General features: G+C 51.5%; 8 protein-coding genes across 8 annotated transcripts; 4 read left to right on the plus strand and 4 right to left on the minus strand.

Annotated features, from left to right (window-relative positions):
- Positions 1 to 500: 500 nt before the first annotated feature.
- BO82DRAFT_278224 (NAD(P)-dependent oxidoreductase) lies at positions 501 to 1,769 on the plus strand (the record flags this gene model as incomplete). The annotated part of the gene is made up of 5 exons (XM_025631219.1): positions 501 to 545; positions 626 to 956; positions 1,037 to 1,136; positions 1,230 to 1,470; positions 1,539 to 1,769. The coding sequence occupies 5 exons, from the start codon at positions 501 to 503 to the stop codon at positions 1,767 to 1,769; spliced, it is 948 nt and encodes a 315-aa protein (XP_025494209.1).
- A 697-nt stretch (positions 1,770 to 2,466) lies between these two features.
- On the minus strand, positions 2,467 to 5,810 carry BO82DRAFT_410729 (ATP-dependent metallopeptidase FtsH/Yme1/Tma family protein; the record flags this gene model as incomplete). Its single annotated transcript, XM_025639771.1, has 3 exons — positions 2,467 to 3,631; positions 3,686 to 5,000; positions 5,298 to 5,810. The coding sequence occupies 3 exons, from the start codon at positions 5,808 to 5,810 to the stop codon at positions 2,841 to 2,843; spliced, it is 2,619 nt and encodes an 872-aa protein (XP_025494210.1). The 3' UTR covers positions 2,467 to 2,840.
- Positions 5,811 to 6,450: 640 nt separating this feature from the next.
- BO82DRAFT_352399 (ribosomal eL24 family protein) lies at positions 6,451 to 7,469 on the minus strand. Its single transcript, XM_025634676.1, has 3 exons — positions 7,388 to 7,469; positions 7,208 to 7,309; positions 6,451 to 7,137 (listed from the first exon to the last, which is right to left on the minus strand). Exons 1-3 carry the CDS (start codon positions 7,390 to 7,392, stop codon positions 6,678 to 6,680), a joined length of 567 nt encoding a protein of 188 aa, XP_025494211.1. The 5' UTR covers positions 7,393 to 7,469; the 3' UTR covers positions 6,451 to 6,677.
- Positions 7,470 to 7,703: 234 nt separating this feature from the next.
- pam18 (putative mitochondrial DnaJ chaperone (Tim14)) lies at positions 7,704 to 8,517 on the plus strand. Its single transcript, XM_025634677.1, has 4 exons — positions 7,704 to 7,793; positions 7,861 to 7,934; positions 7,991 to 8,044; positions 8,111 to 8,517. Exons 1-4 carry the CDS (start codon positions 7,746 to 7,748, stop codon positions 8,247 to 8,249), a joined length of 315 nt encoding a protein of 104 aa, XP_025494212.1. The 5' UTR covers positions 7,704 to 7,745; the 3' UTR covers positions 8,250 to 8,517.
- Positions 8,518 to 9,962: 1,445 nt separating this feature from the next.
- On the plus strand, positions 9,963 to 13,028 carry atrR (transcription factor atrR; the record flags this gene model as incomplete). The annotated part of the gene is made up of 7 exons (XM_025637333.1): positions 9,963 to 10,163; positions 10,241 to 10,368; positions 10,435 to 10,811; positions 10,871 to 11,367; positions 11,417 to 11,592; positions 11,643 to 12,206; positions 12,260 to 13,028. The coding sequence occupies 7 exons, from the start codon at positions 9,963 to 9,965 to the stop codon at positions 13,026 to 13,028; spliced, it is 2,712 nt and encodes a 903-aa protein (XP_025494213.1).
- Positions 13,029 to 14,440: 1,412 nt separating this feature from the next.
- Positions 14,441 to 16,514, plus strand: BO82DRAFT_372807 (uncharacterized protein; the record flags this gene model as incomplete). The annotated part of the gene is made up of 6 exons (XM_025637334.1): positions 14,441 to 14,528; positions 14,694 to 15,289; positions 15,330 to 15,816; positions 15,864 to 16,022; positions 16,062 to 16,253; positions 16,348 to 16,514. The coding sequence occupies 6 exons, from the start codon at positions 14,441 to 14,443 to the stop codon at positions 16,512 to 16,514; spliced, it is 1,689 nt and encodes a 562-aa protein (XP_025494214.1).
- Positions 16,515 to 17,738: 1,224 nt separating this feature from the next.
- Positions 17,739 to 18,383, minus strand: BO82DRAFT_30558 (uncharacterized protein). Its single transcript, XM_025632222.1, has one exon. It carries the CDS (start codon positions 18,282 to 18,284, stop codon positions 17,781 to 17,783), a length of 504 nt encoding a protein of 167 aa, XP_025494215.1. The 5' UTR covers positions 18,285 to 18,383; the 3' UTR covers positions 17,739 to 17,780.
- BO82DRAFT_30562 (putative C2H2 finger domain protein) lies at positions 18,384 to 20,358 on the minus strand. The gene is made up of 3 exons (XM_025632225.1): positions 20,173 to 20,358; positions 19,484 to 20,043; positions 18,384 to 19,323 (listed from the first exon to the last, which is right to left on the minus strand). Exons 1-3 carry the CDS (start codon positions 20,185 to 20,187, stop codon positions 18,483 to 18,485), a joined length of 1,416 nt encoding a protein of 471 aa, XP_025494216.1. The 5' UTR covers positions 20,188 to 20,358; the 3' UTR covers positions 18,384 to 18,482.
- Positions 20,359 to 21,312: the final 954 nt, after the last annotated feature.

Below are 21,312 nucleotides of genomic sequence, written 5' to 3' on the forward strand. Positions count from 1 at the left end.
CGCTCCTGTGAATAAGATATGCGCATGTATGCAGCTGCTGGTAGTGGCTTATGATCTGTGACATGACATGAAAGCTCATGATCGAGTGATAACGAGGACGGGATGGTGTCTCCCACGATAGCACTACTCACTTAACCCTGGATCGTCGATCATCGAGCCTTATAACCAACAGTAGTAAATGCACAAACCAACAGACTATGCTGCAGGGTCTCACCTACTTCTGCTAGGTCATAAATTGATGGTGCCCCAAGATGCCAGCGCAGAGGATGGGTGCAGGGTAAACGATTTGCGAGGGGAGGAGAGGAGAGAAGAGAAGAGAAGAGAAGAGAAGAGGAGAAGGTTGACCCCGCCTGACGAAATTTGGACGACACACACACTTCCCCGAAATGCAGATTATAAGAGGCTGGCGACCTCCTCTGAGAAACCCCTCCCTTATCCCTAGCTTAGCCAAACTACACAGTGCGACACTTCTGACATCCAAGATGACAGTCGCACCTAACATGGGCTCCCGAATGGCCTTTATTGGTCTGGGAGAGATGGGCAAAGTAAGAACAATATCCCACCGTCCCATCATCAGCTTAACCTCGAGATCCCTCGACAGAAACTATACTGATAAAGATCATAGGCAATGACTCGCAACCTTCACCGCGATGGAAATCTAACCAGCCCCTTGACCCTCTGGAATCGGACCCAGAGCACCGCGGACGCCCACAGCGCTGACCTCGGAGACTGCAAAGTGGCCGAAACCGTGCAGGAGGCGGTCGAGAACTCCGACATCATCTGGTCCTGCCTGCAGGACCAGTCCGCGGTGGAGCAGGTCTTCGACAATATCTTCGCGGCCGACGTCAACATCACCGGCAAACTGTTCGTCGACAGCTCAACCATCGCTCCGGAATGGTCAAATGCCACAGCCAAACGGGTCATCGAAGCCGGGGGGGAGTTTGTCTCGATGCCAGGTAAGAAGGAAATCGCCCATCTTGCTTACAGAAACTCTGTCTTGTCTCGTTCTCTAATGCTCAGTTGCCGAAAATACCAGTCATGGGCGAGCCTGTGGTAGCAGCAGCCAAGAAACTCATCTGCATCCCAAGCGGGAAGCCCGAATCGGTTGACCGAATCCGACCATATTTGGAGGGCGTGTAAGTTTCTTTTTTTTATTTTCGATAGAGCCCAGTTCCCCCCACTGCAAGGGTTTCTTTGAGGGAACTTGTGTAGCTTATCTGCAATTCTAGGGTGTGTCGGGCGATCGTCGATCTGAGCGGAGAAGAGCCGGGCACTTCGTCCCTGCTGAAGCTGATGGGCAACTTCCTGATCATGACGACGATGGAGACGGTGGCGGAGGTCAATGTCTTTGCCGACAAGTCGGGAATCGGCACCAAGAACATGAACAAGCTGATGGGCGCCATGTTCCCCAACCCGCCGCATGCCATCTACAACCACCGCATGCTGACGGGAGAGTACTACGAAGGCACAGTATGCGCTACCCCTTCAACTATCTTCTCGCATTCATTCACAGCTGACAAACTATGCGTTCTACGCAGCCCATCGTCGAAGTATACAAGGCATTGGCCCTCACAGGCCAGGTGCTGGATATGGCCAAATCGTGCGGCGCCTCCGTCCCCATCTACGAGGTTGCCCGGGAGCACCTGAAGCTAGTGCAGGAGCACGAAGGCCCCAAGGCCGATATCACGGGGATTTATGGCGCTGTCCGGGTGAAGAGTGGACTGCCCTATCGGAATGGCGCCGCGGAGGGGAGCAGCCATGAGAATTAAAAAGTTATCAAAAACTCGGGGGCGGAGGCGGGTGGATGGCGAACATTGGGGAGTACTCCAGCACGGAATTCATGTAATAAGCAGTTCAGAATAAGTTTTCAGTGGCTGGCCACTAGGGACTGCAGCCTACGTGTCGAATTACCCATTTCTATCTGTGGACACTGGACAGTAACTTTGGTCGAGGGTCGATGCATAGGACCTGTCATATGGTCCCTTGGCTATTTTGGGGCTTTCTCGTTGTCGTTCCCGTGTTGTTGCCTGCTACTACTCCGTATCTCAAGAAAGAATGCACGTCGGGTGCAGGATATTGCCGACAACACCACTCCAATGGTATGAGTCAAGCGTTGGGCGTAGACTCGGCTTGCACCACTGTTTCCTTTTCCTTTCTCTTTTAGCACAGGGTGGTTTTGTGACTTGGTGTTTCACTATGAGTCACACCGCCAGATCTCCGGATCCATTGCACCAATGTCTTACGATTGAGGTTTGTAGCGAAAAGAGTCAACAGTATACTGATCACCTACTATACATACATACATACACGACACGACACATCATACACGAGACACACTCCCCATTGCTCAGGACCGAGGGAGGGCATCCACCAGCGTGGATGAGGAAGGGGGAAAGCCATCTAAGACAAGGTCACTTCTGTACCAGATGAAGGTAAAGGAGAAAGGTCGGAAGTGGAGGGGGCGTAGCGTGCGCTTGAGGTAAGAAAGCACGAAGCTTGGTATTTATGGGCGTGGCCGACCACTGTTGATACAGGAGGGAAAAGGTAGATTTGAAGGAGTGTGGGATGCATTGAGCCCCCTCCAGAAAACGATTTTAAAGAAGATTGAAAGGAGATGCTCCGTGACTGGAAAATCAAGAAAAATAGATACAAGGCCTAAACAAGATGGAAGGAATCGAGAAGGAAATAGAAAGAAAAATAAAAAGCGATGTATGTTCCCCTCATCAGCCATGAAAGTATTCCCTGCGCCAAATAGACACACAAATAGAAAAGCGACGAACGGTTACAACCAGATAGAAAACCTGTGGTAGGAACCGGAAGATGGAGTGATAGCGATGGGTCTATGGTGGGAGTGGTGTTGAGTCACGTCCATCCTTTCCTTGGGCGCTGTCGTCCGTCTGCGTCGGTTCGGGGGGAGCAATCGTGGCGCCGGAGCGACCATCGAAGTATTTGGCGAACTCGCCTGAGTCGGGCCATTCCCGCGGGCCCAAAAGACGAATCATATCGTCTCGGCTGAGGACTTCTTTGGCCAGAAGTTCTTCGGCCACGATGCCGACTTCCTTCTTCTTAGCCTCAAGGAGGTCGCGGCATTGCTTGTGTGCCTTGGCGATGATTGAACGGACTTCCATGTCAATATTGCGCGCTGTTTCTTCCGAAAAAGGCTTGTGCATCTGCGATTGAGGGTCCTCTTCGTAGAAGATATAACGAAGACTAGGACTCATGCCATACTTGGTCACCATGGCTGTGGCCATCCTAGTTACTTTGTTGAAATCGTCACTGGCGCCAGTGGTGATGGTATCGAAGTGCAGTTCTTCGCTGACACGGCCACCAAGCGTCATGGCCATACGGTCCATCATCTGCTTCTCGTTCATCAAGTAGGTATCACCGTTGGAAGGTAAGTACTGGGCGTAGCCCAAGGCTCCCTGACCACGGGGGATGATAGAAACCTTGAGAAGAGGATCGGCCCAACGGAAGTACCAGCCACAGATAGCGTGTCCAGCCTCATGGTATGCAACTGTGCGCTTCTCCTCAGGAGAGAGTACAAGTGATTTCTTTTCCAGGCCACCAATTACACGCTCGATCGCCTGCTCGAAGTGCTTCATTGTGATGCTCTCCGCATTTTCACGGGCCGCTGCGCGTAAGAGTTAGCATTGCGCAGAGAATAAAGAGATGGGTGGAGACAAACCAACGAGTGCCGCTTCGTTCACACAATTCGCGATGTCAGCACCGGCAAATCCAGGGGTCAAGGCCGCAAGTCGCCCTTTCAAGTATTCGATATCCTCATTGGTCACGATTTTCTTCAGATAAACGGCAAAAATCTGCTTGCGACCATCCATGGTAGGTCTGTCGATGGAAATATGTCGGTCGAATCGACCAGGACGCATCAAAGCCTTGTCCAAAATGTCGGGTCGGTTCGTACCAGCCAACACGACCACTTGATCAGTAGTGTTGAAACCATCCATTTCGGTAAGAATTTGGTTCAAAGTACTCTCGCGCTCATCATTTCCACCACCCATCTGGTTCTTGGAACGTGATTTGCCGATGGCGTCGATCTCGTCGATGAAGATGATGCAGGGAGTGTTCTTACGGGCATTGGCAAAGAGGTCGCGCACACGCGAAGGACCGACACCAACAAACATTTCAACGAATTCAGAGCCGCTGACGCTGAAGAAAGGAACACCAGATTCACCAGCAGTAGCCTTGGCAAGCAAGGTCTTACCTGTACCAGGAGGGCCCGAAAGAATAGCACCGCGAGGAATCTTGGCTCCCAGCTTTTGAAACTTTTTAGGGTTCTTCAAAAAGCTAACGAACTCCATGATCTCCACTTTCGCTTCGTCCATGCCAGCCACATCAGAAAACTTGATCTTGATGTCCGACTCGTGGTTAAACCGTTTGGCCCGACTTTTGCCAATGCCGAAAATACCGCTCTGGCCACCTCCGCCGCCTGCACGTCTCGACAGGAAAAAGAGACCGCCAAGAAGAAGGACCGTCGGAGCAAAAGACAAAAGTGTAGCCGCTAATGGAACCTCCTCAGAATATTGGACGGGAATCCGCTCCGTGCTTGGAATACCAAGTTCCTCCTGCGCTGCATCAAGTTTCCGTTCAAAGCTGTCGACAGAACCGATGCTGAAGAAATAGTAGAAGCTGCCGTTCTGAGCAGGCGAGCCGGGATATACGGTGGCAGCCGCATCCCGATCCAGGTAAACTCGCACTCGGTTGTTGTTGATTACAACTAGCTTCTCCACCAAGCCCTTCTCGAGGAAATCCGCCCTAAACTCCTGCCAAGTGATATCCTGTTTGTTCTCTGAAGGGAACAGGCTAGTATAGAACCAGAAGAGAACGAGGGTACCGATCAAGATTGACGGGACATCAAGCTTGATCTCGCTGAACTTCGGTGGTTCGCCATTGGGTTGCTGTCCTTTATCATTTTTCTGCCCGGAAACTTTCCCAGATTTCGCCCGCTTTTCTGCCATTTTTTTCTTTAGATTTTCCAGATGTTCCTTCATTTCTTTAATGTCCACCTTCGTGTATTTGTTGGGGTCTGCGTATTTTTTCAAAAACTCGTCCCGCCTGCCCTGCATCTCTTTCTCCATGGCTTCAAGTTCCGCCTTCGGGTGTTTGGTGGGATCATCTCCCCACTTTTTTCTGAACGCCTCCCGTATGGTTTTGTGCTCTTTTTCAAGAGCCTCAACTTCCTCCAAAAACTTCTGGTGCCGAGGACTAGGAGATTCAGGATCTTCTTTGCTATCGGTAGCTTTCTGTGAAGATCCCTTGTTGGCGTCTGAAGATTGTTGCACATATTCCGCATGCATATCATAGATGTTGCTCACATCCCTGGCGAATTTGATGAATTTCATCATCGACGGAGTCTTCCCTTGGACAACCTGTTCCATGTAAGACCTCATGTCTGGATTTAAGCCGCAGACCATGCACTTTTGTCGCATTTCCTCCACCATTGATTTGGCAGGCTCGAAGTCCATCCGTGTCTTCATCTCCTCGACGAACAGATTGAGCAGCTGCTCGTCTTCGGGTGTGATAGCGTGCTGGGGGGTGTTCTTCGCCTTGGCATTGCCAGATTGACCATCTGTGCCTTCCGTCTTCTTGTTCTGGCCATTCCCGTTGGCTGGCGGCTTCGGACCGTTGTCGCCGGGTTGTTGCGTGGTGTATGTGCGCGCTCGCTGCGCGAGGATCAGGGCCGAGACTCGGGATTGGGGGGCATGCACGGTGAGCGGCCCGGCGCGGAAGACGCTGTCGGCTACTCTCCTCGAGTACCGGGCCAGATTGCCTGGTCGTCGAAGCAAGGAAGCCATGATTGTGAAGGGGGAAGGTGAAGGGTATCGAAGGCCCGGGAGGGCGACCAGTTTCAGATGGGTGGCGCGATAGGGCGTACGTGGTATTCGATTTACTCGGGTCTCAATGGCACAGGTAAACCAGTAGTAGCCGTGTAAGGCTCGTTTCCAAGAGCACGAGGTGTAGAGGAGAAAAGAGAAGAAGGTGGCGGGGAGGGGGGCGGAGGGAGAGGGGAAGCTCTTTAGTTGGAGCTGAGTTCGTGCCGGAACGAACGATCGTCTTCCCGCCGAAGAGGTCATCTCGCTCGGTCGTTTTTCGCCGTTCCGTTGAACCAGCTGAGTCATCAGACTCCCACCGCCTTTCTGCATTAGTGATTTGAGGGCCGGCCAGAATCCTTAGGAATCTGGTGGACTCCGTCATTGATATGTTGGCTCTGGATACGCTGTAGTCTTAGACACCGCTGCGACTGGAAACACGGTCATTGACCTAGGATAATTTTGAGGGTCAGAAATTTAGTCGAACTGAAATTTCAGAGTCTGACACTGATTGTGTAGTCAATCCTCAAAACACATACAGAATGAGTAAAGTGCAACCGCAGCCAATCTACTGTCTTTCACCGGAGACTCTATTTAATGCTCAGAGCCACCGCTGCTGTATGAGTTGACAAATTCATCAATATCTCTATATGATTAGGCCCATATAATGACAGCGAAAGAAATATAACGGGTGAACATGAAAGTTCATGACACAAGAGAAACCACTGGGATACTTTTTGACAAAGCAAAATGCTTAACATTGAACAAAACCCAACTCCATTCATAACCTCAAGGTATCGAACCCGACCGGGCAGCCGGGGAGAAAGAAACGTAAGAACCCAAAAAGACCCTTTAGTCGAGATCCATTTCCTCCTGCGTAGTTCCGTCCACCAAGATTCTGGTCCTCTTTCCTGTTCTGATGCGCTCCTCGCCGTGCAGTCTGGTCTTGCCCGTGTCCAGAGCGGCCAGCTGGCCCTCCTCGCGCTCGCGCAGCTCCTTGCGGATGAGGTGCTCGCCGGAGGCCACCACCTTGCGGTCCTCCTCGCGCTTGCGGTCCCGCGCAAGCTTGCCTGCCAACCGACGCTTGGTGAAGACCCGCTCTCTGCGCTGCCGGATCTCCTCCACTCTCTCCATGGCCTTGATGGTAGCGGCCACCAGGTTTCTGTCGTACTTGACGGGGACGTTGCGCTTCTTGGCGAACTGGGACAGGACGAGGGAGGAGTCGACAATCATCTCCTTGCCCTTGGCGGCACGACCGACCTTGGTCCACTTCACACGTCTCGGTTGTCGCTTAGCCTTGAAGTTCTGGTGGGTAATGGGGGTGTCAGTTTCGTTCTGAGATGATGCACCCACGAAAGCGTGAGGGGAAGGAGGGGACTTATCATTTGCTTCTGCAGAAACGGAACGCCTTGGCGTCATTGCGGACGAACTGAATACCCTTGCTAGGGTAGACCGGGCGAGAGCAGAAGTGGCAGGTTTCGACTCTATCGGGGTCGTTCGTCAGAAAAAAAAAGAGTCACAGCAGTAGCGATAACGATACTCAAGATAAAGGCAAAACTCACCTCATGATGGGCTATTTTATCGCGTTAAAAGGTCCAACGGCAAATGTGTGATAATGATGGAAATGAAAGTACTGTTGCAGAGTACCACTGGATAATGAATGAGCAGAAGCCGCAGTGAACCTCCTGAATCCCACCGTCGTGTCGAGAAGATATCTGATGTCCAGGACAGGAACCGCCATTCAAAAAATTGAGAAGCGTGGAGCAGCCGGCACTAAACCCAAACGGGGGATGCGGCGACGCTCCGATTTTTTATCTGGACTGCGGCAGCTTCTCCTTCCCCAACGTCACAACTTCGAGATCCCTTTTGCGCCTCCCCAAAGCAACTCATTTTCTGGGCCAACTTCGCTTCAACTGCAAGATGTCTGCTTTTCTCTACGGTGTTGGTATTGCTACCGCTGCCTTTCTGGTACGTCCGAAGTTTATTTCGAGTGGTTGTGGATTGTCAGTGGGCTAACCTTCTCTTCCTCGGTCAGGGTCGCGCGGGCTATGTCGCTCTGCAACGGTCCAGAGGCGGTATGAACGCGGCGGGCAAGGCATTCTACAAGGGGTAAGCTGATTCGGCTTCTGTTGTCGGGCAACGACAGAGCACTAATTGATATGTAGAGGATTTGAACCCCGGATGAACCGCCGCGAAGCGTCTTTGATCCTGGAACTCCCGTACGTCGAAGCTTTCCAGAATACCATATACTGAAGGGCGAGGGTCGTGTCTAACAAACTGTACAGGGAACGCACGATGAACAAGGACAAGGTTCGCAAGAAGCACCGTCAGCTCATGCTGCTCAACCACCCCGATCGTGGTGGCAGCCCCTACTTGGCCACCAAGATCAACGAGGCCAAGGAGTTCCTCGACAAGCAGCTCTAAATTCTCTTTCCGACTGGAGAGTCTTTAGCGAAGCATTTCCACGTCGTGAAAGACGATAGGGTACATTTACGTATCGACCACTGTACAAGAGTTTCTTTCTTCTTTGGGTGCGCATAGCGAGGCGTTGGTGGAGATTTTCCAAACCCGGGAATACATCCCTTGGGTACGCTCCTGATGGAGACTTGTATTTACACTACTACTGTATACTGATGAGATCGCCGCTCTTGAATGTATAGCTATGATTTATTGGCACACATGTGTTTTGGAGCCTAGGCTGAAGCGTTGGCGAGTAGCTCTGCATATGCTTGTCGTATGCCTGTCGTATGGTACCTAAGTAGTATAGACCTCGCTGATCCACCTTGTGTGACATGTGATAGGTCTGGGTAGCGGTAAGTCAGGACAACCTGGGATGTTTGAGCCTCTAATCATAAGATGAGGTCTGTGCCGAGTCAAATGCCAAGGACCGCCAGGGATATTGCAGGATAACAGGTGTCAACAGGTGTCAACAGTCAAACAACAACCCTGCATGCAGAATGGCAGAAACGCATGGATGGATAAAGAAATTAGTCATAGAGAAAGGGAGAAAGTGGAACGGCCACTGGCAGGCATGCAGGCAAGCGGGCGATGGCAGCCAAGGCCGAGAATCACAGCTTCAGTCAGTACTCTAGCCTGTAGAAAAGGTAAAGAGCGGGCTCGGACGGAGAGAAGCCCTTCCATCTTCCGTTACCCACGGAGATTCGGGGTTAACAACTTCCGTCCGTTCTCGTATTCGGACACCCTCATTGAAGCTTGATGCCAGATGATACGATCAGACTTTCATGACAAGATGAAGATCAAAGGAGCTAATGCGGAGTCCTAATACCAGGCTGCCGCCATTATTCTCTAACTAGCTGTTAGACTAAAGGCATAGTCTATAATTATGATTATCAACGTATATTGACAGTGGATGTGATAGCAAGCTATCTCCGTCCGAATGCAATAATCTGTAAGCTTGTGTCTCAACTCTCTTTTTGTCTGTCTGTCAGCTCTCGGGTCAGATTTGAGAATTGATCCGGTCCCATTATTGCTTCGATCCCACAATCAACTCAGTCAAGCTGTCGTCCGTCCTTGCCCGTCCTCCACCCCTGAATATTCTTCTGCCCCTATCATTCTTTCATATCGGAACCTCTTCCTCTCTCCTCTCCGTTGTGAGTCAGTCCGAGAAGAGGAAGGGAAAAATTAGCCCGAGTCGCCACGTGCTTGCAACTTATCGGGGAAAGGAAGTTAAGGGAGCAAGCAGCAAGTGTGGATTACTCAATCCACCCTCAGTGTGTCTGTCCCATCCCGCTAACCAAAACTAAAACCAATTCATTCCTCCCCCAACCAACTTCATCATTGTTCTTCTTCCTGTCCTTAGGGTCCCGTTTCTTTTTCTACTTTATATTTCTTTTTCCTTCAACTCAACCGCTTTCTTGCCTCGGTGGATGCGCAACTTTTTTAGCAAATCTGGTTTCTCGATCGGCTCACCCTAGTCATTCCTTATCGTGAATAATCAACGGTTGGCTTGCATCTGAATTCCATTGACGTCGTCGCCGGGAAACGTAACCCCGCATCCAGCCCATTTCTTTTCGACTCGACTCAATCCATACCCGCTCGGTCTAAAAAACTCCACTCCGTCATAGATCTTCTCCTTGTTACACTCGGGAAATTTTTCCTGTCTTCGCTCCCATCGCAATGGATGGCATCGGGGAAGGCCCCGACGGCATGGGCTTCGACATGCCCATGCTCATGAACCAGCAGCAGCAGTTCTTCGGCGGCTATCCTCACGACACTTCGCCGATCCCCTCCGCGCATCATAATGCGGCGTTTCAGGATGATACCACAATGGGCATGGGTGATGATAGCAATGATGCCAAGAGACGGAGAATCGCAAGGGTGAGTCGCTGATCATGCGATTTGGCGCACAGCACTGGGCCTTCTGGTCGGCAATGGGCTGATCATGCTTTATTCAGGCTTGCGATATGTGTCGAAAGAAGAAAATCAAATGCGATGGCAAGATGCCCAAGTGCTCCCACTGCATCAACTACAAGACCGACTGTGTCTTTACCCAGGTAGAGAAAAAGCGGAATCCGCCCAAAGGGTGAGCGTTCTTCGCCCGGCTGTGCTATCGTCGTCGGTTATGTGCTAACAACGTGGGGTCCTGCAGTGCCAAATATATCGAAGGCTTGGAAAACCGATTAGGGAGGATGGAATCGCTACTACGCCTTTCGGGCCTGCTGTCAGAGGAGGATGGAGGAAAGACTGATCTTGGGACCTTGGAACGACGCCTTGCCGATCGATCTTTGGCGAATGGTGGTCTGAGCCTGCCCAGAAGCCCAGGAAAATTCAATACCTCCAACTCCAACAGCCAGTCTCAACAAGCCTCCTCGCATCACTCTACCCCTCGAGTCGAATCGCAGTCAAGCCCGCACACAGCCCCTACATCTCCGGAATCGCCGAAGGAATCCGAAAATGAAGTCGAAGGTCTGTCGGACATGATGTGCTCGCTCGTGACAAATAACTGTGGAGAAACAAGATACATTGGTCAGTACATGCATCAATACGAGATGGCTCAGAAATGCCAAGTTGACCTGCTATAACAGGATCGTCGTCGGGATTCTCGATATTCTCTCCGAAAGGCATACAGTGGGTGAATGAGAAAACAGGCGACTCATCGTTCCAGGACATGATCTCCTCCGCATACATCGATGACAACAAGTGGATGTATTGGAAGCCCGAGATTTTCAGCGACATATTCGCCCGTCGAGTCTTCAAGCCGTTGCCGCCTAAAGAGGAGGCCATGTCCCTCTTCCAGGACTTCTTCGCCAACTTCAATTGCATGTTTCCGCTTTTCCACGAACCAACTTTCATGCATCTAGTAGAGCGGCAATATTCCCGGGATCCGTACGAAGGCTCCGGCTGGTGGGCTAGCATCAACGTCGTGCTGGCCATCGCGCACAGAATTCGGGTGATGAATAATCTGGTGCCGCAAGAGGAAGACAAGAAGGCGTGGCTTTACCTGAAGAATGCAATGGCCGTTCTGACTGAGCTCACGATGCGGAATACGGATCTGCTGAGCGTCCAGGCCTTGCTGGGAATGGTAAGTGGCCTCCATTGAGGGCTGGCATAGATTGCTGACACGGTCCCAGTCACTCTTCTTGCAAGGTACCCCCAACCCGCAACCATCTTTCTTCCTTGTCGCGGCAGCTATTCGGCTGTCTCACAGCATAGGGTTGCATAAGCGCGGCTCTGGGTTCGGTTTGAATCCTGTAGAAGTTGAACAACGAAAAAGGGTGTTTTGGATTGCTTATTTGCTGGATAAAGAGTAAGCCGAGCCCTACGTCTTTTGACTGCGTTCGCTGACCTCCGATCCAGTTTATGTCTCCGTTCCGGCCGTCCACCTGTTCAGGACGATGATGACATGAACGTCGAATTACCGAGCGAAGACCCCCCTGACAATATTGGCAATGTGCCACTGTCAGATGGAAAGAGCAAGTTCAACCTCTTCAGGTCGATGTGCCGTTTTGCTACTATTGGGAGTCGAGTATACAAGCGACTGTATTCCGCGAAGGCATCGAAACAGTCGGATGGAGAATTGCTGAATACGATTGGAGAGCTTGACAAAGAACTCGAAGAGTGGAAGGACAGCATACCACTTGACTTTCGCCCAGAGAATGAGATTAAAGCTACTCATACACCGTTGATCCTGCATGTTGTCGTTCTCCACTTTGCCTACTACAACTGCTTGACAACGATCCACCGAATGTCTGTTCATCACGGATACTGGACAAGCCGTCTTTCGAACTATGCCATTCAAGGCCTCAATGCCAGGCCCTTGAACCCAAGGGTTTTCTTGTCGGCAGTCCTTTGCGTGACCGCTGCTCGAGCGTCCATCAATCTCATCAAATACATACCGCAAGGCGACTTTGCATGTGTCTGGTCGGTACACATCTTGTTTAGCTGCACGCTTGTTTGCTAACAGGCTCTTCTAGGTTGATACTATACTATCCGGTCTCTGCATTGGTCACCCTTTTCGCTAATATCCTCCAAAATCCGAACGACGCACGAGCGCGTTCTGATGTGAAGCTGATGAATGTGGTGGTCAATTTCCTGTCGACGCTGGTATCCGATGAATCAAACGGAAGTATCAAGCGCATGCTCACTCTCTGTGGCGAGTTTGAACGGATCGCGCAGGTAGTCCTCGACAAGGCAGAGAGGGAGTCCCACTCGAAGAAAAAGCGCAAGGCCACGTCCGACGACCCTAAGAACACGCAACAGCAACAACCATCCAATCCAGCCCAATCCCCATCGACCCCTGCCACCAGAGCATCAGATGCGCCTTCCTCCGCCCGAACCGCAGTACCCCTTGCATCGTCTTCGTTTCCGGCGGCTCAAAATAATCAGCCCACGGGCAACTCACCCACTGCAGCACGCAACTTTGTCCCCGGTCAAGCCTTCTCCGCAGCCAGTAGCGGTCTTCCCCCGAATCTTCAGGAAACTATACATAGCCTTACAAACCTGGGCCCCGACTTTGAATTGCTCAGCCCACACAATCTGGACGGCGTGCGATTTGGCGAGCAGCCACCCTTTGCGACGACCGCCGCCGACAACCCCCTCTCATCCTTCCAGCAACCATTCGTTCCACAAGATCTGTGGCAGATGCCGATGACCATCGAATGGGATTGGGCCGACATGTCGAACAATTTCCCGGTCTTTGGTGACACCAGCGGTCCCAGTGGCGGGACTCCGAACGGGTCATGATGCTAAGTACACGACATACACGGGGCGAACTGGTCACACAAAGGACGGGAGAGGGGGGCGGAACGGGTACATGCATGCGTAACGACTACTTTTGATTTGTTATCTGTCCATTTTACTTCAACCTTCCATTCATCACATACGGGAGTTTCACGGAGTTCCGACGGGCTAGGCCGAATCTGACCAGAGGCTTTCAGGGGAGGGGTGCGGGATATTATGCTTCTTGGAGGGATTAGCGTTTATTATTTTTTTATATCCATTCCCCACCATACCTAACCCCATCCATCCACAAAAAGTCCGATCATATACTTCATTACTTGGTTTGATACCTCTCCACTAATCATATTCATTTGGTTGTCTCTCTCAAACCCCTTTAACCCTGAAGTCTTGTGTCCATCTTTGTTGGAGACGTAAAATTTGACTTTTCCTTCTGGACCGTGTCTTGAAACTCTTGTGGGTATGCATGGTCTTGTACTTACCAACAGCCCTCTCTTTCCTTACCTTTCCTTAGAGAATCTTGTGATTGCTTGTGCACTAGAAGTGTATGACTGAAAGATTTTGATGTCAAGTTCAGCAGTCGCCCAATGCAGATACCGCTACGTTTTATGAGGATAGCGCGTGGGTACCCTGGATACCTGTCACCCGGTGCTGGGCCGCCTGTCCATGCTCAATTATGAATACAATATAGTATAGTCAGCAGTTCGATAATCTTCTTGTTGTTTTCTATACGAAGCTGCATACAGGAAGTGTACAGAAGGTATGGCACGGGCCAGTGCCCCCGGGATTGATGCACGCTAAATCTGGACCGGAAGGTACCCGCGTCGATCCGTTCCGGCCGAAGTCGAGATCTGACGTGGAACCCTGATTGAGTGTTTCATGAGGGAATCCACCCCCAAATTTCTCCATTTGTCTTGTTTGGCAGAGGGAATCTGGCGTCTCGGCTCATGGATAGCGCATCATTACAGTATGCTCGATGTTGGACTGACTGATAACGTCAATGTGTCTCATGAAAGCTATGCAGGTAGTACTGTACCGTACAGTGGGCTCATCTCCAAATACCAAGTTGAAAACATGACCTAAAACTCATGGGCCTGGATGATACCCATTATTTTCGGTTGTCACAGACAATAAGAAATATGTCTTTGGCTTCAGATCCCTACTCTGCCAGTTCCAAGCATATCAACGGATCAAATATATGATAGTGGTACTTGGCAATATCTATTTTTTCTCCATTTTATGCCGGACCCCTGCGCGGCCCGGAATAGCGCCATCTTGTTTCCCACTAACTTTAGGCGTCAGTTACCAATTTCGTCCATCGGATCACGTGGTATCGACCAGGTCCGTCTCCTTTCTCTTCTCCCAACGCAATGAAGTAAATGTCGAAGGAATCACTTCTTCGGCCAATGTGGACAGACATGGTTCGATTAAAACGCTCGCATTTTTTGGCAACTGCAGTTGTTTTCCACTTGCTCTATGTATATTCTGATCTTCGACATTTAGTTCGTGAGTCCCGTTGGCGGGGGCGTGAAGGCCCACCGCGTCCAGGTTTCTCCTCTTGCTCAAAGCGTCGTGCTCTTTGTCGGTAGGGGAAACTCTCCCCATTTCTCCGTCCCCTTCAGTATGAAAGATCGACGGTTCTAATTCTATATAATGGTGGATGTACTCCAGCTGACGGTCTCCGTGCGGACAAGACCTTTCAACAATTCCCCGACCCGTCCCCAGACGCCCCCACAGATGAGTCGGCTCAGGTACCACGCCACTTAGCTCCCTTTCTGCGCTCACGAGTGTTGAAACATGGTACCTTCGGAGTCTCTCATACACGAGTACCGACCGAATCGCGCCCAGGCCATGTGGCCCTTGTCGCAGGCCTCTACGAAGACGTCTCCGCTGTGACCACGGGCTGGAAGCTGAACCCAGTGGGCTTCGATAGCGTGCTGAACCGCAGCCGACATGCGTGGAGCTGGGACATTCCGGACATCCTGCCGATGTTCGCGCAGGGGGGCCGCACCAGGCCGCGTGGATACAGACATGTACAGCGCCGAGGCGGAAGATTACAGCAAGGACGCCACCGAGCTAGATATCTGGGTCTTCGACCGCGTGAAGCGCTTCTTCCATTCCGCCACCGAAGACCCAAGCTTGGAGACTGCCCTGGGACAAGATCAGAACATCTTCTTTCTCCATCTGCTCGGACTGGACACTCCGGCCACTCTTTTCGACCCTACTCGTGCGAATATCTGCATAATCTCCAGGTTGTCAACAACGGCGTGCGAGAGATTTGCGATGAATTTCAGGCTTTTTTTGGAGACGACCAGACGGCTTTTGTTTTTACCGCGGGGCCATGGGATGAGCGACTTGGGCAGCCACGGGGATGGACACCCAGACAATACCCGGACGCCCCTCATCGCGCGGGGCACTGGCGTGGCTCGTCCCAAGGCAGGGCCCCTGGGCAACGTGGCGGCTGGACACGATGAGTTTTCTGCCGATTGGCACCTGGATCATGTGCAGAGACATGATGTCGCCCAGGCTGATATTGCGGCGCTGATGGCATATCTGGCGGGGATTCTGTTTCCCGTTAACTCGGTCGGACGCCTTCCGTTGCCTTATCTCAATGCATACGAGTCCAGTCAGGCGGAAACGATGTTGGTTAATGCGCTGGAGATCTTGGAGATGTATCGAGTTCGAGAAAGTCGTATGATGGCCTCGAAGCTCTGGTACGTGCCCTTTCCGGCACTCAGTCACGACCAAGATCCAGAACAAGAAGAAAGAATTGCTCGAATCCGTAATGCGATCCGTCAGGGGCATTCTCGGGGGGGGGGGGGGGGGGGAGGGCGATTAAAGGCTGTGAGGATCTGATCGACCTGTCTCTTCAGGGCTTGCGATACCTACAGACCTATGATTGGCTCTTTCTTCGAGCCCTAACTAGCGTTGGATATCTGGGTTGGATGGCCTTCGCTCTCATGAACGCGCTCAGCCACTTTGACGTACCAAGCGCGGATAGTAGTCTTCCCCCAAGACGTTCTACTGGCCGCCTCACAGTGATGGGATTTGTCAGTCTTGCTCTTCTGATGAGACTGTATTCGCAGAAGTCTCCGATGCAATATTTTGAGTACGCTGTATTCCCGGTTCTATTCTGGGCTGAGGTATGGGCCTGTCAAGATACCTGGACCCAGACCATCAGGGCACTTCCCAAGCGGATATCCGCCAGCAACGTGACTGCAGATGTGGCCGGTGTGCTGCTCTTGGGCCTGCTCTTAGAGGCGATCGTAAGTTTCGGTACCCTGCTCGTGATGCACCTTATGTTTACCTAGCAACAGGTTCAAAGTTATTATGATCGCAGGATTTCCACATTCATCTACATTGTGGCCCGCTATCTATGGCATCGAATTTATTCATGTCAATCGTCTCGTATGTTTGGCGTGGGCAGTCCAATGTGGTGCTATGAGCATTTTCACCCTTCTTCCGGCCATGAAAACGGAGGAACTACTTTGATGTATGTTCGGCCCTGCTATATCGCACACGGATTGAGATGGCTGTCAAATAACATATCAGATAGCACTCTGGGTGGGCGCCTCATGTTTTCCTGCGGTGTCTTGTACATCATCTTCGAGCCGACAATGCATCGAGCAACCCCAGGAAATGTGGTCGAGATTGACCGGTCAGGGAGATTGCTTCTGATGTTCCAGGTCGGTTCAGTACCTCTGGCTATATATATGACGCGGTCCGCAGCGGCCTCCCTGCAGTCTAGAGAAGGACTCCCTTGTCTGACACAGATCCTAGGATGGACAATACTCGGTCAGTACACCAATCCTGAGGCATAACAGGGATTAATCTTACCGAACAGCGACGTCCCTTATCCGCCCACTCTTCGCTCTTCGGACCAGATGCCACCAGATCTATCTACTAGTGGCCCTCTTCTTCACATTCGCCCCACTATTCATCATCCTCACTATCTCCCTACGAGGGCCTCTTCTACTGCTGCCTGAGCAGCACGCTCTTCACCTGGGTACAACTGGGGGCTAAAGTCTCCGGCTACCACCAAGAGCAGCCCGCAACCCCCCCTGTTCTGGTTTGCCTGGCGGTCTCGCTCGGGAACCGAAGGTTCCGAAGGTGGTGGTGGTGGTGGTGGTGGTGGTTGTTGTTGTTGTTGTTGTTGTTGATTAAGCCCCTTCAGCATGGCCCGGATCAAAGGCGTTGCCCAGCGTCCAGATCAAATCACAGCGGCAACGATGGCAGTGCCGGGAGCCAATATACCTTTGAGGATAACGCCAGTTCAGCCATCCAGCTGCTTGCGAATAATGTAGTCAAGTATAAGCCCTGGCAATGCCATCGCGAGGTATTGGTGATATAAACTGGTTTACCCTAAATCACAGCCGGAGTTAAGGCGGGCAAGCACTGTTTACCTCCAGCTCTTCCTGCACCGATAATGTCATACGGGCAGGTAGCTATGCAGTAGTGGCTGCAATGGAGGCTGGGTGGGGTCATGGAACAGAAGCCAGTCACTCCAGTGTGCTCAGTGAACAAAAAAGCAGCACGAAGTTCGACGTGACGCGGAAGGGAAAGTTACGGGATTTCCGCAGCAATCCCAGATCGATACTCAGGAGAGATCATACTGTAACTTACCTACCGCTTATCGTAGTGATCGCATCAAATCACAATATACCATTGGTAAGAACCAGTGCTAGTGGCTGTCTACATTATACGAACAGATTCAAATCATTGACTCAACGAGGTTGATTGATATAGTTCAGGTTAAGGTTAAGATAAGATTTCCCTTATACAAACAGAAAAGGAAAGAGAAAGAAGCAGAACATGAAGTGGTAGAACCAATTCGTCCCGTCTGCCCCATTCTTCCAGGCAAAATGAGGTGGAGTCGGTCGATACCGTGAAACTCGACGGACTAAAGATGGATAGCAGATGACCGGTCGCCGTTGGAGTGGGCGTGCATTGGGTTTGATCACCCTGGATGTGGATCAGACCAGAACACTTTCCGTCAAGTCTGAAGAACACAACAACCCCCAAATGCAAAGGTTGAAGTACAACAAGATGCGTGTTTGCAGTTGCTTCGAGAGAATTTCTCCCCGCATGGGCTCCCGCAAGGGCTAAAAAGTACAGTGGACAATTCACAAAAAAACAAGAAAAACATATGAAATTGGTATAGGTGGAGTAGTCAGTGGGTGTGGTAAGAGTGGTAGCGGCAGACAATCCAGTCACAGCCGGCGCTGGGGTTATACAAATAGATATAGAAAATCTGCAATACATGCAAAAGGGGTGTTCCAACTCCAACACGAGACATAGAATATCAACATTTACAAAAAGTCACGCAATCTCGTACATGTCATCAGGGTGATGTGGTGGATGGCTGTCGGTGCAGCGGTTCGGCGGGAGGATAGAAGGAGGGAGATCGGATAGGAGAGCGATGGGTGAAAGGAGTGTGAAGGCGGGTCAGGAGGCTTCCATCTATTCTTCCATTCGGCCGAAGATGCCATCGTCGTCGTCGTCCGCCTGGGCTGGCCGACTGCTGAAATCAACGTCGGCGTTGCGGGTTTGTCGCTTGGCACGGTCGGTTGCTGCACCACCCGTTCGGACTTCGCGCTCATCGGAGACCTTGTAAGACAGCGACGGGTTATAAGAAAGAGAGAGGAAGAGGTTGGAAGTGGTGTTCGAGAAGGCCGAGTTGGCAAGGCCTGCGTTGGACTGGTCTAAGCTGTGGCTCTGACTGTCCGAGGGACTGCGTTGGTCGAGCAATCGAGTCGGGAGGGATGGCACTGGAGGCACGCTAGGAGATAGCGGCACCGGCCCCATGCGAGGGGTGCCAAAATTGCACAGACCAATCGCGGCTGCCAGATCAGCCTCGTCGTCCTCGTGCAACTTGGCTTCCGCAGTTGAAGGGCGGGTGTCAATGCTCGATTGCCGCATGTGAGAAAATGCTGGAGATGCCCAGGGAGCGCTGCTCGTGAACGAGCTTGAGGGGCCGGACTGGTATGAGTGAGAGAAGAGACCCGAAGCATTGCTGACGCTGAATCGCTTGTCGGCCGTGGGTTCCATAGCCATGTCTTCATCGTCGTCCTCGTCCTCGTCCATTGGAGGCGGGGTCGTCTCCGCGGAGCTGAGACCCTCTCGAAGCTCCGACGATGCGTCCGGTGAGGACGACGAGATCTCCGAGTCGGCTTCGGCGTTCTCATCGGAATCCTCCTGAGTCATCGTAACCAGCACAGAGGCGGCTTCCAGCAGTTGCACCTGTTGGTGCTTAGAGATCAAAAGTTTCGAAGTGATGGCCCACGCAGGGTCATGTTCCCACCTGTATATCCAATAAACGTCAATTTACTGCGATCCACCAGGATGAGGAGAGAGTTGGAGAGAGCGGAATGACCACGAAGGCGACCTGAGGCAGAGCCGACATGGCGCATTTGCTCCGGACCGAGCCCGATGGCCGGATGGCATGGGGGGAGGATACACACATATGCTTGGACAAGCAACTGCCATGCTTATACCCTTTCCCGCAACGCTCGCAGCGAAGCTCGGCCATGGATCGCTTTCCCTCGGGTTTGACCAGGTGGGCACCCTCGCTGGCCCGGCGGTTGCGGTTCTTGGTGGTGACGGGCTTGGCCGCTGGGTCACTGGGATCCGAGGAATCTGGCGCGGTGTTTTCGGAGATGGTTGCGGGGGGTACGATGGGGGTGGTCTGGGAAGGGGAGGTTTTGCGAGCGACCGGGGGTTCCTGGCTGGGGCTGTTCATGCTGCGAGACAGATAAGAGCCGAAGCCGGAGGGGGCTCCGACCGAGCTGGACTCCCAGCCCTTCCGACTCCCACGGCGGTGTGCGGGCATCGGAATTCCCATGGAATCGCCCGATTCTTTCAAGGATGCAGCGACCGCAGCAGCGGCCGCATTAGCAGCAGCAGCAGTGGTGACACTCTTGCGACGAGTCACCCGGTGATTGGCGTTGACCGCACCGAGCGAGATGGAGTGGGAGTGGTGACGGGAGTTGGATTGAGGAAGAGGGCGAGAAAGGGACAATTCCTATTTTATGGAAGATCGGAGTTGTTAGTCGGACATATTGTCTGGGGGAGTGGATTCAATAGCGCTGACTGTCCGCAGAGCACGCCATCCACGGGGAAAGTCCAGGGGAAAGAAAAGACAGCACGTTACCTTGAAGGAGGCCATGTTTAGTACGTGGACTGTCGGGCTGTCAATCCCGTGCAGTCCAGAGGTAGTAGTATTGACTGGCACCAGAGAGGAATTCTGGGTGGTATGCTTAAGCGGAGGTGGTGGAGGGATCGTAGTCGAGTAGTAGAGAAGTAGTGAGGAGGCGGGAGGTGGAGGGAGGAAAATGAGAAATAAATTGAAAGAGAAGTGAGGCAAAGAAATTCAGCTGGCGGGCAAAATCCAGGGATACGAGCGGCAGAGCAGGTACCTGTCAGGCTAAGCACGAGCAAGGTTCAGGGCCAACCACAAGAGAGTGCGTGAGTGATTTAACGGGGCAATTGGGAGCGGGCGTCAATTGGGATGATTAGGAGGAGGATGGATGTAAAGAAGGGGAAGGGAGAGAGAAAAAGGAAGCGTTGTAGAAGAAGAGGAGAAAGAGGCAGAGGCAGAGAGGGGAAATCGAAAGTAAGAGGGGAAAAGGTCGAAGGGAGAGGGAGAGGAGAGAGAGAGAGCAAGAGGGACAAAAAAGGGAAAAAGAAATAATAATAATCGAAATAAGAATAATCAAAATAATAATCAAAATAAAATAAAAGAGGAGATCAGACTAAGTTACTGTAAGTCAACCAAGTAAAGTTAGGGAACAGAAAAGGTGTTAAGCAGCAGCTGCAGGAAAGAGAGAGCGAGAAAGACCAGAGGAATGAATGAATAGAACAAGTGAATGAATGGATTGGATGGCTGCACGAGGTTCAGTCTAGTACGATTACTGCTGATAATACTGATAGTAGGAGAGATTCGGCGATAGTTTAGTTTAGTTAATTACATTGCATCAGTCATCAATACCCAGGGAATTAATTGCTAAATTTATTTTTATTGTTAAAGAGAGGGGGAATTATTGTTAGATACTAGTCTAGTAAGTATACTACAGATAGGGACCTTTTATCTACGGAGTAGGTAGTCTAGTGACTACAGTTTTGCGGGGGGGAGGGTTTTTTTTTTTTTTTTTTTTTCTCCTTCAATTCTACTGATGTTGTCGATTCATCTTCCTCACTGTCTCTCTCTCTTCCCCTCTTAAATCCCCCCTCTTCTAATGTATGTATTTTGGTTTCCGTCCCCCATGCAATTCAAAACGAAATAGGCAAAACC

Source organism: Aspergillus uvarum, assembly GCF_003184745.1.
Source record: "Aspergillus uvarum CBS 121591 unplaced genomic scaffold BO82scaffold_13, whole genome shotgun sequence".
Classification (NCBI taxonomy): domain Eukaryota; kingdom Fungi; phylum Ascomycota; class Eurotiomycetes; order Eurotiales; family Aspergillaceae; genus Aspergillus; species Aspergillus uvarum.